The sequence below is a fragment of the Thunnus albacares genome, chromosome 5, assembly GCF_914725855.1.
Source record: "Thunnus albacares chromosome 5, fThuAlb1.1, whole genome shotgun sequence".
Taxonomy (NCBI): Eukaryota; Metazoa; Chordata; class Actinopteri; order Scombriformes; family Scombridae; genus Thunnus; species Thunnus albacares.
This window is the reverse complement of record NC_058110.1, coordinates 16115628-16132059: the sequence shown is the minus strand read 5'-3', so window position 1 is coordinate 16132059 and position 16432 is coordinate 16115628. Positions and strand designations below refer to the sequence as shown.

General features: G+C 41.1%; 2 protein-coding genes across 3 annotated transcripts; both read right to left on the bottom strand.

The window, feature by feature from the left end:
- Positions 1–213: 213 nt before the first annotated feature.
- Positions 214–9124, bottom strand: spsb1 (splA/ryanodine receptor domain and SOCS box containing 1). 2 transcript variants are annotated; one of them, XM_044352897.1, is made up of 3 exons: positions 8905–9124; positions 3759–4678; positions 214–1780 (listed from the first exon to the last, which is right to left on the bottom strand). In XM_044352897.1, the coding sequence occupies exons 2-3, from the start codon at positions 4450–4452 to the stop codon at positions 1653–1655; spliced, it is 822 nt and encodes a 273-aa protein (XP_044208832.1). In that variant the 5' UTR covers positions 4453–4678; positions 8905–9124; the 3' UTR covers positions 214–1652. The 2 variants fall into 2 exon arrangements, with proteins under 2 accessions (XP_044208832.1, XP_044208833.1); XM_044352898.1 differs by having other exon boundaries at positions 3759–4674.
- A 2411-nt stretch (positions 9125–11535) lies between these two features.
- On the bottom strand, positions 11536–16432 carry LOC122982269 (glycine N-acyltransferase-like protein 2). The gene is made up of 2 exons (XM_044351456.1): positions 16383–16432; positions 11536–13527 (listed from the first exon to the last, which is right to left on the bottom strand). Exons 1-2 carry the CDS (start codon positions 16430–16432, stop codon positions 13113–13115), a joined length of 465 nt encoding a protein of 154 aa, XP_044207391.1. The 3' UTR covers positions 11536–13112.

Genomic DNA, 16432 nt, shown 5'->3' with positions numbered 1-16432 from the left:
ACAAAATACATATACAGAGTTGATTTACAGGGGACGGATGAGGTAACAATCACCTTATACTGTATTAACTCCACCTAATGTTTATGTATATACAGTTTACAGCATTTAATTGGATGCCTTAAGCAGCAATGACTACTTTGTTAATTTCCTGCAGCTTGATGTTTCACAACAGTTTCATAATAGTTTCCCATGCAATGCACAATACACAATAGATACTTTGAAATAAACTTTAATATATACTTACAAACAAATCTACAACAAGGAATACAAATAAAATGGAAGCTGCAAGCATGGAAAAGTAAGGTGTGGCACAGTGTGTCCACATCCAGCTGAGTGCTGAATAAGGACCACATCAGCACATTTAAAAATCCTAGTACAGGTCTGTGATATGGCATCTGACAATATGTTGGCAGTCTGACTTTCTTCTATCACATTTGTACAGCACTTTGTGGATTGTCTTTTTTTTGTCATTATGGTGCCTTAAATATGTAGTTAACCAACATAGTCTGGTTCCCAAACCCCTTTTCCCCCTTTACATGTCATAAAACACAAACACAACATCAATGGTTCCCAGCTATGTGCCAGTGAGACCAAAGAGTGGCGAGTTTTCAATCCAACCAACTGCCACATTACAGCAGCTGTTTCACTGGCTGGTTTCCACTTTCTGGTGCAAACCAGTGAAATCAGCTGATGAAGCAATTGGTTGAATTTAAGAGACAAACACTCTTGGGCCTCGACAGTATGTGGTTGAAAACTACTGCACTACAAAAAGCAGGAGTGACAGAAATTATTTAAAAAAAAAAAACAAAAACGTGATTGTATTGAGAAAATTTTCCTGCAGATGCATGCTACAAATAATCACAGTGACATTATCCTTTCGTTAAAATTTCTGCTGATTATGTTCCTGTCGGATGCCTCAATGGTAAGCAAGAGAAACCTGATAGTGCTGCCTGCGAGTGGTCAGAGCTGATCATCAGCTGCTTCACACTGCAGTGCAGACTCACTGGAGTGGTCAGCATCTTCTGCCTGTGTTGTGAAAACCGTATTTTTTATTCATTATCCATTTAAACATCATAATTTCTAATAATAAAAAAAAAAACAAAAAAAAAAACACAGTAAGATTTCATTTTATAATTCTCAATTTGAGAGGACGTATTGGTCGATATGTGTATATGCTGCCACCTTGTGGTCAGATAGTGGAACTGCACCTATGCTTAAAGTCCAATCTCCACAGTTTTGTTTTAGTACGACCAACCTTTAAATTTAAAAGCCTAAGAGATAGAAATTCATAATCACAGCAGAGATACCGACCACTTATGCCACATCATCTTACAAACTGGAGGAGGTACACCAAAATGGTGACTGTCAGGGCATCGTCCGGATCAGCATGTGCATAGTGCTCAGTGATTCCTGATTTTTTTTTTTTAAAGTTAGAGAATACATTTGCAAAGAGTCATTAAAACAGGATAAGAAACTCAAAAAAAAAGAGTCCAGCCACTGACAAAGAAGTATACTTGTTGAATCATCCATAAGGCTGAGTCAGTCTTAGAGGCTTGAGCAATGTTGTCAAACGGGTTCAACCCCAAGACGGATCCCAGAGAAACATGAGAAAGACGGGGAGTGTGTACGGTGTGTTGTGACTGTCAGCGCCGTCATTGGTAGAGCAGGTAGTTCTTGAGAGAAGCCGGCAGGGGCAGTCTATGGATTTCACTCAGACGGTCTCTTCCTAACGCCACTCTCACCGAACGCCTACACAGGTCCATCAGAGAGAGGGGTTCAGCTGGAGGGAGACAAGAGGGGGGAGAGGAGTGAGTGAGGGGTTTACAATAGCTGAATTTCATTACAAGAGACTGTAAACTTATAAACTTCCACCCTTGACTCCTCTCAGAGATGTGATGATTTGACATAAAGTGACCACATAGAGGGAGTCCCTTTTGTGTATAATAACTAAGCAAAATATTCACTCACAAAACAAAATTTGCCTCCAGTCCTGCTGCCATTAGTTAATATAATATTCATAATATGAGCTGTTCTATCATTTTAAATATGGGAATATAGGAAATGGAAAATCTAAATCAGGATGTCAGCCTAAAGAAGTCTACGCAGGCTCCATCAGAGGGAAGATATTCAACGAGGAGGTTCAAACTGATACCTTATCTGCTCTGAGGTAATGAAATGGACGAACATTCCCAGAGGTGGTATTAACACATCTGGGTGCTGCAGTGGATCTCTCCCCCATTCTGAGAGTGGACAAGGAAGAACTTCATATTCAACCAATGTCTGTACTGCAACATATTATCGCGTTGCAAAAGATCCCCAGTGTGCAAAAGATAAAAAATATCTTTTGGGACTTTGGAGGCTCTGTAATAATCTATTAATCATTTATTAAGTAAAATATCTTAGGTTGTTTTTTTGGACTGCTTGTCAGAAAAAAGCGCAGTTTTGAGGCATTAGTTTGAACTCTCTTAATGTGAAAAGACATTTTGGGTTGAGTATCTTTTTATCCAGAGTTTCTGTATTTTTGGGACCTTACTTTTACATTTTTTTCTACACTCCTTTGTTGGTAAATGTAACAAACTAAGACAAACTTTGTCCAAATAAATTGCAGCCTAAAATTCTTTAAATTGGGTATTAAGTAAGTTTAATATCTGGCCAAAGAATAAATATACAAGACAAAGAATCTGACCATACATTAAATGCCAGATTTCCTTATTTGAAAATGTTCCAAACACAATCTGATGGGCCATCAAGCAGTACTGAAGTTCAATATGTAACCATGAAGGCATTTGCCAATAGGTTTGACTTTTTATAGCCATAGAAACTGTTCCAAAAAGATAATAAAACACTGTATTCTGGATCCAAATCAGTCTGAACATTAGCCATTGCATACTGTGAGACTAACTGCCTTCAACATCAGCGTATAAGATCAGTGATTTCCCTTCTCTACATCGCACAGTAAGAGGAATGTCATTAAACTGAAACTGGCTTTTATGCATATCACTGCATCTGCAGCGCTACTTTTCCACAGACCTAAAGTAGGCCGAGTGATCTGAACTGAACATAAAAATCTAATGAGCACAGAGCACTTGGGACATGTGGGGAGTACAAACACGTTTTGATAAGCACCTGTTTTTCCTCATTGAAAGCTCATGACCCTTTCACCATGGAATAATTGAGATTAATCCAATTGGCATAATTTTACATTTGTCTGGGGGGAAAAACAAGCAGCTTGTTTCTTTTCTGTACACGAACATTAAGGACCACCGGATGTTTTAGACCAATATACAATAACATCTATAATGGAGGCCTAGTTTCAAAACATAAAAGGCTAAGTACAGTTTATAAAAGGTTATAATGACATCATATTTTTACTCTGTTACATCCTCACTAAGATCGGGACACAAAGACATTCTCATGAGAGAAGATGATTCAGGGATACAGTTAAGTTAATTTATATGTAATCTGGACTTCACGACAAGGATACAAATAACGTCACGTTATCACATGTGCAGCTTTACATAAGAGCTCAGTCAGACAATACCTCTGCCCTGCAGTAACCCCATCTGTGGTAATGTGAGTGTCCTGCCTACAGTGTGACCAACCCTTCACTGTCACACCTATGTTTATTGCATCAATAAATTCTGCCACTGCCTTTTTAAGAGCTGTACTCATGACATCATCACAGATGGCGAAACAATGTCGCTCATGAGAGAAAAGAATAACAGATGTATTTTTTAAAATTCAAACCTTATACTTACGATCGAGTCCATTTATGTACCGGATTCGTATTTCACAGTGTCCCCACACGGCGCTCACCACCGGGTATAGCTTCCTGCCCTTAAGTCCTCTAAACGCCACTCCTAGATAATGTCCATCCACTATGTAACCCAGAGTCCCCTCGTCCATGTCCAAGACTACTAAGAGGGAGTCTGGGATTATGAAGGTGTCATCTGGCTCGAGGAAGGCCGGGTAGGTTTTTCCTGTGTGGTTCTTGCCGTCGTGGTAGAGTTTACTCCTGCACAGGTCCCAACCCCAGGACTCGGCGTTGCTTCCTACCAATGCTGTGTAGCCCACTGAATGTAGCGGGGCATCGCTTGTGGCCACTCCGACCACAGCGTGCGTACCCCTCTGACGCATGGCCCAGCTGATTTCCCACACATGCAGTCCCCGTGTGTAGCCAACACGGCCCCGGATGGCGTCCGTGCTCTGCGCCACGGGGTGCCTGTGAAACACCAGCTTGTTGTCGTCCTTGACGAAGATGTTGAGGGAGCGGTCGTCGTTGTTCCACGAGTGCTGGACCTGCACGTCCAGGCTGGCGGGTGGCATGTCCAGCAGCAGATCCAGCCGAGACGGCTTGGTGTGACTCAGGGCCTGTAGCTCCAGCTTCAGGGGGCTGAACGCCGGATCCCGCATATCAATGGTTTTAATGCCACCTGGGACCTTTTGCCCCATGCTCTGGTCGGTTATAGAGCAGCTCCTTCTTCCTCCCCCTCCTCCTCCTCCTCCTCCCCCTCTCCTCCTCCTCCTCCTCCTCCTCCTCCTCCCCCCTCCTCAAAGTCTAATGGGGGGAGTAATCAGCCTCGGACCCTGTCCTCCACTGTGCTCATGCAATCCAAGACGCAGGTTTGAGCTCCTGTGTCACTAGCTGCACACAGTCAAGGTTTTGTTTGAAGCCTACCTGTAGAGATTAAATGAGATGGAAGCAGAAAAGACAAACAAGTTAACGATTAACTAATCTTATTAGCTACCTTTCTGTTTGGATCAGGAAACATTAGCATCAAATACTACAAAACAGAAAGCTAAACATAAGGCACATTGTTAGCAGTGCGAATAAGCGAAGTCCATGCTTATCATGCCATCATGCCTTTTACTGATGACAAAAATGGTACATCAGCTGTAATACAATATTCATTGAAAATGCAGAGAAACCCAAGAAATCTGAGATGTAAAACTACTTATTACTGATAACGTTATCATTACACAACAGCAGGAAACATGTGTCTGCTGATCGTGGCCTTATTTCCTAGAGCCTTAGTAAAGATAGTAAAGATTTACTATCATTGTGACGTGTTTGCCCACAACCATTTGAACCTAATCTAAAGTCTGGAGCAGTCACAGTAGATCAGGAGTGAATGGCCTTGTTCTCTCCAAACCAGTTCACTTTAAGTTGAGCCGACCAAGAAAGACAAGACCAACAAGTTTCTGCCACATAACAGTCATCAACAGTGTTTACTAGATTGAAAAGAATATGTATGACTGATTGGACTATTTACAAAGAATAGACTGACCTAGTTACATGTCAGATTGAAGAGCTGCAGTTCAACAGTTTAATAACCGACAGGCTCAAGTTGCTGTGAACCGTCTTTGCCTGTGTATGTTAAAAAAATGTCTTATTAATTTGTCAATCGTCAGAGATTTTGCCATACTGCTACCACGGTAGCTATCACTTTAATATCTGTGGCTGTATTGTACCATTGTAGGTAATATTATATCAATGAACAGGACTGATTTCAGCGATATTGGATTACATATACATTTTTGGATCAATGTGGTGAAGCACTATGATTTGTAAGGTATTGAATTTGGTAGATTAGCCAGAAAATAAGAAAATAGAAGGTCATGTCTCGGTATTTTACTCATTAAGAGGTTCTCAACTAATTTTCCTGAAAATGTAGCATGTAACAAAACTGCAATATCAAGTTACATATACACTGATAGAGGCCTAAAAATATCAGAAAACACAATTTGAGACAACATCCAATGTGCAACTGATGAGATTTGACTCTTAATTTATACTTTAAAGCATTACATGTGGACTAATTCTGTTTTTGAGACACCCAACTCTTTACCCTGAAAATGATCAAAATGTCATATCTGATTTTTTAGCTGTGACTTGCACATTCAAATTCAATTTGCATGACTAGAAATTCTAACATGCACTTGCACAGACACAAGACGTGAAGTTATCAACTAAAAATAGTTGTGACCACTTTTTCCTGTGTAGCCTAATCTCAAGAGAACTGTAGACTACAAAAGATCATAAAACATGCCAGCGATACACTGAAGAACAGCCTGCATCATCTTGATCCTAATATTCTTATCATTTCCTCCACAGCTGATAAAACACTGTGTGTTTAGAGCTTTATGTGCATATCTGGTAAACACCTATTTTATTATGTGCTCCTTCTGACTCATTTGTAATTATGGCACACAACATGAAAAGACATTCAAAATTTGATTCGACTAGTTGTCCTCAATTTTACGCACTACTCCTCCAACTTTTCTTGATAAAGTGGAGTCAATCCGAGAATTTGTGATAACATTTACCAATTTCTTCCACTTATCAGGCAAATGCAGGACAAAGCGCTCGACAGCCTTACAGAGAGGACAACTTTGGACTTTTCGCTGCCTCAGAGTCTTCAGCAAAAAACACTGAATCATGTAATTTTTCTGATATGCTGCCACACAACCATTATTAAAACATATTGGGTCAAGTGCCTCAAATACTGAATTACAATAAAATAAAAACAGGAAACTTGAGTTCTGTGACATTATGATATTTAAAACAAGAGTTTTGGTTCTGCAAAAGCAACACCAAGGCAGCAGAAAAAGCGGATCAGGCCTGTGGGCTGACATGTTACTCAGCTACTCTGAAAGTGAAATATTCCCACAATCTCCAAAAATAGGGAAAAAAAAAAAAAAAAAAAGAGGGGGGAAAAACTCCAGCCATTTCCTATTATATGGTTGTCTAGTCAGAGGGCAACAGGAAAAGCAGTAATAAAACGTCTGGCTTAAAAAAATAAAAAGCCTTTCTGTCGTGTTTGAGGGAGACGCTGCTAGACCACAGCTCTTCTGCAGCAGGAACAGCTTTTAGGAATGTAGAAACTTGACAATAAAAGCCTGATGAATACCTGCTGTGCTTCACCAACTCCATTACAACAGACCACAGCTGTGATGGGCACTTATACACTTATATTACAGAGGAGCCCTGATTTTTACATTTGAAACTTTAAACACATCTGAATACCAACTTAAGCCTACTTCTGATTAATAATCAAGCCATTAATTAAGTATCAATATCTAAAAGACATAATGTGACATTTTTGGGCGCAGGTGTGCCCTCTTTGGTCTTCGTATTTCTGCCTGTGTTGCAGCGAGGCCGCAGAGAGCATTGTGTAATGTAGGAAACTGCGCTGCTGGGAAGGCCACTCTAATTGAATTGTAGACAAGAGTTCATTGAGAAGTGCCTTGGCTCTTCTTCTAATGCAAGTAAACAACCATTTAAATGGGTCATGTCTCTTCAGTGATTGGAAAACAGGAGGGATGAAAAAGCAAGCAGCGGGTGGCCCGCATCCGAATGTAAACAATCTCTTTTTCAATGCCTGTCCAGCATTCAGGCAGAGCGAAACATGTTAATTTGCACACTCTTTGAGCCAGGACTTTACCGTTCCCTCCCCCCATGGCAAAGGGCCACTGTACAACGCACACAACATGCACAAGCAAAATCAAAACTAAAAGAACAATAAAAAGGTCTTCCCACATTTACCTTGGACTTCTAAACAAACATACCCCATTAGTAGAATAAAAGGTGGCTTGTGGAGGGATGTATTCGGGCTGGGATCCTGGCCTGGGCTGGTTGGGGGTTCCTGGGCCCCTGGACTGGTTTGAAGCTGATTAAAATGCAAGAGGACGGGCTCGCTGGATTTGCTGAGCCAAGGAAACACTTGTCTCAATTGTAAGGCCTAATTTAGACCAGGCCCACCTAAACTTAAGCGCTAGCTTGTTTGTTGACCTGTTGAGTACATAAAGCTCAAGGTTTACCAAAGACAAAGTCACCCATTGTGTGTGGATACAAAGCTTGAATAGCCTATACTATGTAGAAACATGTCACTGAATAGTCTATGACGTGTAAAAACTGAAGCGAATGTAAAGACTGAAGCAGTGTTGTAGCCTTGAACAAGGATTTAGTATACATTTCTTGTAGTTTTATCTGTCCAGTTGCTTTTTTGTTGGTAAATTTCAGTAGGTTACACTTACTGTAGATACAACTATAGCTAAAAAATAATGCAGTTTAATACAACAGCCCTGCATTAAATTCTATAAGGATAATGTGGAGTTCTAGTTGATTAAACTTTGTCATTTAGGGGGCTGTTTTGGTTTGTTCTCCATTATATAAATGGGGAGGATAAAATATTAGAACCACACCTCAGTATAACGTAATACAAGTAAATAGTACCTTTAACTACATCCCCCAGAATGCCCACAAAGTTAAATCAACACCCCTTTATAACAGTTTAAACAAAAACTGAACTTATTGTAATGTTTATGGAAGTAAAACGTTGTGCTGTTGTATTGGAGTACATTAGTTCAGGGGAGTTGAACCTAACAAACTGGCTAAAGAAGTGTAGGCCTTACTGGACAGTTAACCCACAATAGCCTGTCATGCTAGCTAATGTAAAAGCAGCCTAATCTCCACATAAGCTGTGGCGGGCCGGGCGGCCGTGTGCTCCCGGGCTCGATGACCCGTCCGCGCGCTGCCTCACACACAGAGAGGGAGGCAGCGCGTGAAACAAGCTGCAAGAACCCGACAGTTTGTTTGTATTCACGTGAAGCTCGATCGCGTTCGAAACGTTTGTTACACAACGAGCTGCTCAAAACCGTGTTAGCACCCAGCAGCAGCAGCAGCAGCGACACACGGCTAATGTCGGTTAATGAGGGGCGAAGACAGACACACAACAACAACAACTCTCTGCTCCTGTTGAGCCGGACGTTTGGGAAGCGACAACCTTTAAAATAAGTGTTGTTTTAGATAACAGATGTGTAAACGTGACACCGAAACAAGCGCTTCGGCAGCAAACATATGAACAGTAAAACAAGGGGGGATGAAAAACATATCAAACACACCTGGGTGAAGTTGTGAGGCGGTGAAGCAGCTGAGCGGATGTGACCGGGTTTAGGCTCCCAAGTCTTCGCCTACTTCATCGCTGTTTTCAGTTTCCGTGTCGGCTTACCTTTTACCATTTCGGGCTGAACATGAATTAGGTGAAAATGATGATGGCTGCTCTCTAACATCTCTCGCGTCACGTGGTAAAATGCTCCCAGCTGCTGTGTTAGATTAGGACCTCCCTACTGACGAGCTGCAGCCCGAGTGAAGCAAGCCTCACGTTGGTTTCAAGCGCCTGTGGTTGTAAATGTGTTCATTAAATATGTACACGTGCAGTCACGCAAACAAATTTTTAAAAAACTTTTTACAATTTCCTTTTGAAAATGATTTTTACTATAAATATAGCTTCAACATTTCTTGTGCTTCCCTTACAAACAAACTTTACTATGATTACACATTCATTTATTTTATATTTTAGCCACTTCTGATTAGAGTGTTTTTTCTTTTCATTGTATGTTTCAATATTTTATTCATTATGCTAAACCCCGTATAGTGGCAACGAGAGTTGATAATTGTAATGAATTATTAATCATTGAATTACTAAAAAAAATTGCAATATACATTTTAATATGTACTTCCCTGAATAAGGCCATTTTATAGATATTCTATCAATCAGAGGGAGAGAGATAAATTTGGTTTCACAGCTCTAATTCATTGTGGAAAAGATCCTATTACTTTCTGAAGATGTAGTTATAGTAACATAAAAATATCAAATTAAATACTGAAATATCAAGTAGGCTATTAGATTAATATAGATTGACTTAATTATTAACAATATTAAAGTTGAATACAAATATGCTAACGCTTACAGTCAATTAAAATGGTCGAGAATAAAAATAAAAAATAGAGCTAAAATCATATGTCCATTGTGGTTCTATTGTCGTATTGAAATAAACACTCATCAGCTCATCCATGACTGAGATTTTAACATGTTTACATGGTTATTGAGGAGGAAGAACCAATATGAAGCTAACTTCTGTCCAGGGTATCACCACCAGGATCCTAATGTGGAGCCTAAACTGCAGGCTACACTAGCCTGACCCTCATATGCTGTTCAAGTGAGGTAAGACATCGCACAACCGCCTTTCACTTCCTTGTTAGTTTGACATAAAGACAAGAAGTTAATTCATAGTGGACATATGAAACTCTGCTTTGAGCTTATATCTCTGTAATGCTTGTTATGTAATGGCTAAAAAAATAAGCATTATTCTTGGTTATGTACTTGTGTCCTGCCAAAATGTATGTCAGGATGGGATTATGCCATTGTGGTCTGTCCTAAGGGCATGCATGTGATGTGTGATGATGAAAGTCACTATAATTGATCGTTCATGCTCCAGCCTGTTAAGCACACATTCACCCCATATGACCAGCTCCAGCAGGAGCACAGTGTTACCAAGAGGACCGGTGAACCGTGAACGCTCACACACTGAAACACTGGCACACTTTGTTGTTCGTCTTGACCCTCAGGCCACCCAGTCCCCTGGCTGACACGCTTTAAGAGGCAGCGAATGACGTTAAGACAGGTGGAGATCCTCAACATCATTCAGTGATGCTCAGTAAATCAGAATCATAGTCCACTGACTGACACCCTGACCCCAGGGGAACGTCAAGTATGGACACTGACAGGAGATTTGGACTGACAAGGATGATGCACCCCACACATGACCTTCATGTGCAGGACATCTAAGGTGGTCACTTCCAATCTTTCAGACAAATTTCTTCAAAACCAGAGCTCCTTTACAGTAACATCTATTCATAAAAAGAATGGGGGGGGAAAGCACAGTTTTTCCCACAATTTGACCCCCGTAAATGACTATTAACCCCTATTTTGTTAAAATCCTGTTCAGACTTTCCTCCAAATCTGCAGCTCTGCCTGAGTCAGAGCATACACATGCACCAAATTTCACTAGTTTGTGAAATACTAGGACACTGTTGCCATCTAGTGGCTCCTCTGGTGTAGACACCCGCTGCTCCAGGTTCAAGCTTCACATTAGGTCAGGTCTGCATTAAACTCTACTTCATTAATTTATCACTCCTTCAGAAAACCATGTAATCCCTTGAAAAATCACGCAACATCTGTGGCGCATGTGCTCACACAGAACAAGAGCTAAAAGCCGCAACAAACATCCTCCTCCTCTTTACTTGCTTCTTAACTTCAGCACTTGAGCATATTTTCACATTTGGCATTTGGTTTCTCTGTGATTAGGACAGGAATTAATAGGACATTTGAAATGACCTTATTTGTCCACTGTGTGAGGCGTCTGAAGGTAATACAGCTCATTTTACATCCTTGGTGGGGAACATAGCTCGGCGACTTGAATTACCTTCCCCTCAGCTCGTCTCCCAGTGAAAATCCCATTTTCCCATGCGCTGATGGTGCAATGTGCTGAGCTTGGTGATATCTCAGGGCCCCTCCACGATGGAGGAGGGGAGAGCAGACATGCTTACTGCCTCCCTTTTAGAAACCATCATTTCAGCAGGATCGATAGTACGTCCCACTCCATGGCTGGCAGAGTGCACTGCCTCTATGGATGGGGGATGGTGGGGTGGGGTGGGGGAGATGGGGGTGAAGGGGGGCATGTGTGGACAGCTGCACCAAGGCAAGTCCAAGCAGCACGCGCAGCCAAGGTGAATGATCGCATGCTGCGTCAGACACCCGGCTCTTCGCTTGCTCCGAGATGCAGTTTCTGGGGAGGACTGGTGGGTGGATGCTGTCCTCAAGTGGCGGTTGCAGTTGCAGGCAACACACTGATAAAATCCACTGAACTAGTTCAGCCGTGAGGTACTTCATGTTCTGAGTTTTCACATCTCTCAGCTGACTCACAAACATGCCTGCAGATGAGTAAAGATCTGCAACCGATGCAGCTTCCATAAAACTCTCCTCCCTGCCTTTTTTTGAATCGTCCTACACCTCTTTGTATCGGAGGTTGAGCACTCAAATAGATTCACGCTGTAGGTGAGAAGACAGCTCATATTTCAGTAGATGGCTTGCAATATAAGACCCATACAGCCCAGCTTTGTACAGCAGTAATCCTTCAGAGTGATAACAATACCAGTTATTAGAGTAGAGAGCATGGACACTGGTTTTGAAAATCATTGACTCTGGGACCTCTGGCTAGTTATTTATAATAAAACAGCACTGCACAGTGTTGGCAGGGCCCAGTGAGAAAATATTTTACACCATGTTTTCAATTTCTGTTTCATTTTTGTAATGTTTCTGGGGGTTTTTGCCAGGATGCTATTTTTTAAGAAACCATTACCGCTAAGTTTATGGGAATGCAGTTGTGATAACTTATAATATCCCTAAATGAAACCCCATAAAATCAGATATTATTTTAAGCCTTAAAATGCCACAATTCTGTAATTTGTACAACTTGGTCTAAAGTTACAATAAAGATCATCGTTTCTGTAAAAGAAGCTGCACTAGAATTGTACAGGCTTGTGTTGAGTTCACTTACTCTTTTGTCTTTGTATGTACATGTGTCAGCAGGTGTGTATTTAGCGTGTACTGTACTCGTGTGACCTTGGGAAGAGCTCTCGCTGGTTTAGAGTGAGGAAAGGGCATCAGTTAAGAGAGGTGCACCACTGCGGGACAGGGGATGTGGATGGGACAGGATGTGTGGTGCAGCATCCCCTCCGCTCAGATCGCTGCTCATTTGTCAAGTTGCCTGCAGACTTGAATGGTGCATTGCTGCTAAAACACAGAGAGGCAATCAGCAGTGGAACAGCACACCTCCAGGGAGGGGTCCCAGGTGGATGAGAGCCTATTTGGGTGATCCGCAGATTAAGGGGTCTTTTCCTCAAGAAAGAGGACATGCCAGAGGGTTGAACTGAAGACAGATTTGTGTTGTCTTTACATAATTATTTCACATCGAGGGACATTTGTACAATTTTCACTGTGAATAAAACAAAGCAGCCCAACTAGCATATTCATCAAATCCACCCTGAAGCCAAAGAAAATGTTATTTTTAAGTTTGTTCTACTTGCAGTTTGCTGTCAGAAATGGACTAAACCGTCTAAAGCGCTGCATCCTCTGAGTTATGTAAGGTAACAGAAATGATAGAAAGAGGAGACGAATTGTTATATTTTCCACTTTTACAATAAAACTTAATTTTTCCAGTGTGGTTTCAATCATCCAACATACTTTATTGTCATTAGTTTCGCTTACTCAGACTTTGTCCTTGCATATGAGCAGCACTGACATCTTCTCCATACTGGGACAAGCAAGGAAGCCGAGTGCGGTCACAGAGTTGATGGTGGCCTGGTTCTGACGGTTGACGTGACAGTAGACGGGCAGACCCGCGGAGCTCATCCTGCGCATCAGAGCCAGCGATAGAGCCAGGAGGTGACCGGTCCGTCTGTACTCCGGGAGGGTGTAAGCCATCCTCAGCTCACACAGCTCATCAGACAGCATCCAGGACACGGGCCGGCCCTTCTCATCCGTCACACAGTGGTTTGGCAGATGGCGGATACAGGCTCTCACGTGGTTGAGGCTCTCCTGGCTTCCTCCGTAAGCCAAGTGTCTGTCCACGAGCTCAGCATGGGACTCATCCAGAGTGGAAATTGGCAGCTGTAACAGCTTCCTGGTCAGCAGAGAAAATGTGAACAGCAATTATGAACATAAATCAATGAAATATAAATTATATTTTCTAATCAGACTAATACGTTGCAAAAAAAAAAACAATGTAACTGCTTCGGTTTGAAGTTGTGAATATATTTCAGAAACTCACTGATGCCAGTCCACATTTTTGGGCTGTGGTGGATGAAGGTATTATAACCCCCATATTCCTTGATATTGAGTCCACTGAGAGAGGCGAGTTCTTTAATGACATGACAGTGTGAGCCTGGTACACCTTGCAGAGACACAAAAGCAACATTTCATTAGCAAACAAAATGACATATTACAGAACTGCCTGAATAGCAAAAATGACATCCTGTAGTTGCTTAAAAGTGCAAGTGCAAGACTTATAGTAGACAATAATTGCTTAGAATATATCATTGTATTGGCACTGATATTAAAACTATGCCTAATGTGTTACATTCACTTGACGCATACAGTAAATTAAGCCATTATTGGAGAGACAGACTAGAAAAAATGTCTGCACGTGGACGTTTTTTATAAGTGACGATACATCTATCATTAGCAAGCTCAAATATGTCTGGAAAATGCATGATTAAATATAAGAATTCAGTATTTTCCACATTTTAGTTCAAGTATTTTGCTCATCACTTCAGTGAATGAAAGATGTTAAATTTCCAAATACTTATAATCAGGCACTAATAATAAATGATACTTGGCAGTTACATTCATAGAAATGGACATATAACTAGACATGCACTGTAAAAAAAAAAAAAAAAAAAAAAAAAAAGAAAAAGAAAAAAATATGAGAAAATCAGAAATTATAGGCAACACATTACTGGTAAAATATCTGCATGGTGCATCTGAACAAATACTCTAATACATCTGTTAAGAAAAGGAAGTCACCTCTGAATATGAGTCCCTTCCTCCAGTTTACGACTCTCTCATCAACCTGCAGACGTCTCAGAGTTTCCGGGTTCCTGGTAAAGACAGTGCACATGTCAGGAATCACCCCCGAGCTGCTGCTGCTGCTGCTGCTGCTGCTGCTGCTGAAATGCTTCACAGGCAGATACAGACATCAACAGGACACGCTGGAGAGAAGCCTATAAGTTATCCATGCCCCTGTGTGCTATACCTGGTTTTGACGGTAACAAATGGCAGTGCTGAATGTAGGCCAGGAGTCAACACACATCTCCAGATGACACCAGTTGTTGTGGAGGATATGCAACACTCCTCCAAGAACCTGGAATGCAGAACACAATGCAACAGGGAAAAAGACCAAAATAACAAGCAGCTTGCCGTCTCTGCAGATGAAAATGGCACACAAACAACACCGGAGACTATATTCACTGGACTAGAATCCCTTTTAAACAGATATTCTATTCAACCTGCCCTTCTACCACACAAATATTAATATTTGATTAGTTAGTTTTCATAAAAAAACAGAGCAGCATTACAGTGATGGACTGTGGTAGCTCTCTGTAAAGCATATTTTTCATCAAAGTGAGGTCTTTGAGTGTTTTCAAGATGATCATTTTGTTTTTTCTCAGTGTAAACTGCCCGCTGCCTTCAATTTGTTCTGAGTAAAGAAGTGCAATTTAACTGTGAAGCCTACTATTTTCATCTGGCTGGTTTACAGTTTAATGGACATCTACATACACTACAGCCACAGATAAGATAAAACATATAGTCTAAAGTCGTTTTTTCTTTATACAAGGAAATATGTACTTTACTGGCTATAGACTATACACATTTAATGCAGATATTTTAAATACACAAAATGCTGAAGAGAAATCCAGACCAAAACATAATGTATAGATCTATATTTTACTGTTTATATTCGTATATTACATACAAATGCTTGAAACTGATATTACAGGTTTGTGAAGGCCTAATTAAGGCTGCAGTCTCCTCACGTTCAGGCTGATGTGTGCATTACGTTATGCTTTGCTACAACACCGCCGCTGCTGACACTGACAGCTGACAGAGCTGCTGCTCATTCACCACAACCGAGCAGCCAGGTGTCAGAAGTTCAGCCATTCACCGTAATGGCAATGCATCATAATCCATTTACTATGATCTCTCTCCTACTGAGGGAGAAACTGATGACTGCTCGCGCTTCATATGTTTCACATATCGAGCCCTGCCTTTCAAAGCAGCATCTTTAATATCACGGTTAATAATGTCATAAAAGATTCTTAAATAAAATGGAAAACAGTGTTTCTGTGTTCTCCAGCACAGCCACATTTGACCTGTTTTGTCATTGACAGTGGGTCTTTTTCACTCCACTTGGCCTTAGGAGAAATCTGCTTAGCTTTACAAAAATGAGGTCAGCAAGGAAGCACTGGTGCAGTGAAATACACCACGCACCTTCTTCTTCAAAGTCAGGATCCCATCACTCAGTCTATCTCTTTGCCATACTGACTGAACTGAGGAGGGGAAGACAGATTTTTGTGAAGTTAATTTATTGCTGGCTAGCCTCAATTATCTCCCTTCTGACTCTATTTTTCACATGAAATGTCAGGTTATGCTCGCTGAAAACTGTTTTTGTTTTACATCTGTCAGATTCTCAAAAAATAAATGGTGCTATGTTCGCCCAAAAGAGACAGAAAATCTTCACAGCATGGCTTTTAAATCTACAGTTTCAAAGACCCAGGAGTCAGTCGTCAGTCAAGGCAATTCTCCTCCTTGACTGAGGACTATTGAGAATTAGTCTGAATTGATGTGTAAACCAAGCAAGCTGCTGAGCTTGTGAATCAATGTGTCTATTATCTTTTCCAGACAAATCGATGTAGGAGAGGAATGGGCTGTGAATGGCAAAAAGTAAAAGAAAAAAAAAAAAGACACACGCAAACTCACCAGCTGATGGTTAGACTGGACTCCATTATCTGCGTGTCAAGACTGTCCAT

Coding starts and splice junctions, on each gene's coding strand:
- LOC122982269 (XM_044351456.1), bottom strand. CDS start 16,432: ATGGACAGTCTTGACACGCAGATAATGGAGTCCAGTCTAACCATCAGC. Junction 13,528..16,382: donor TCCAGTCTAACCATCAGCTG/GTGAGTTTGCGT, acceptor TCTGCTGACCAG/GAAGCTGTTACAGCTGCCAA.
- spsb1 (XM_044352897.1), bottom strand. CDS start 4,452: ATGGGGCAAAAGGTCCCAGGTGGCATTAAAACCATTGATATGCGGGAT. Junction 1,781..3,758: donor GTACATAAATGGACTCGATC/GTAAGTATAAGG, acceptor GTCTCCCTCCAG/CTGAACCCCTCTCTCTGATG.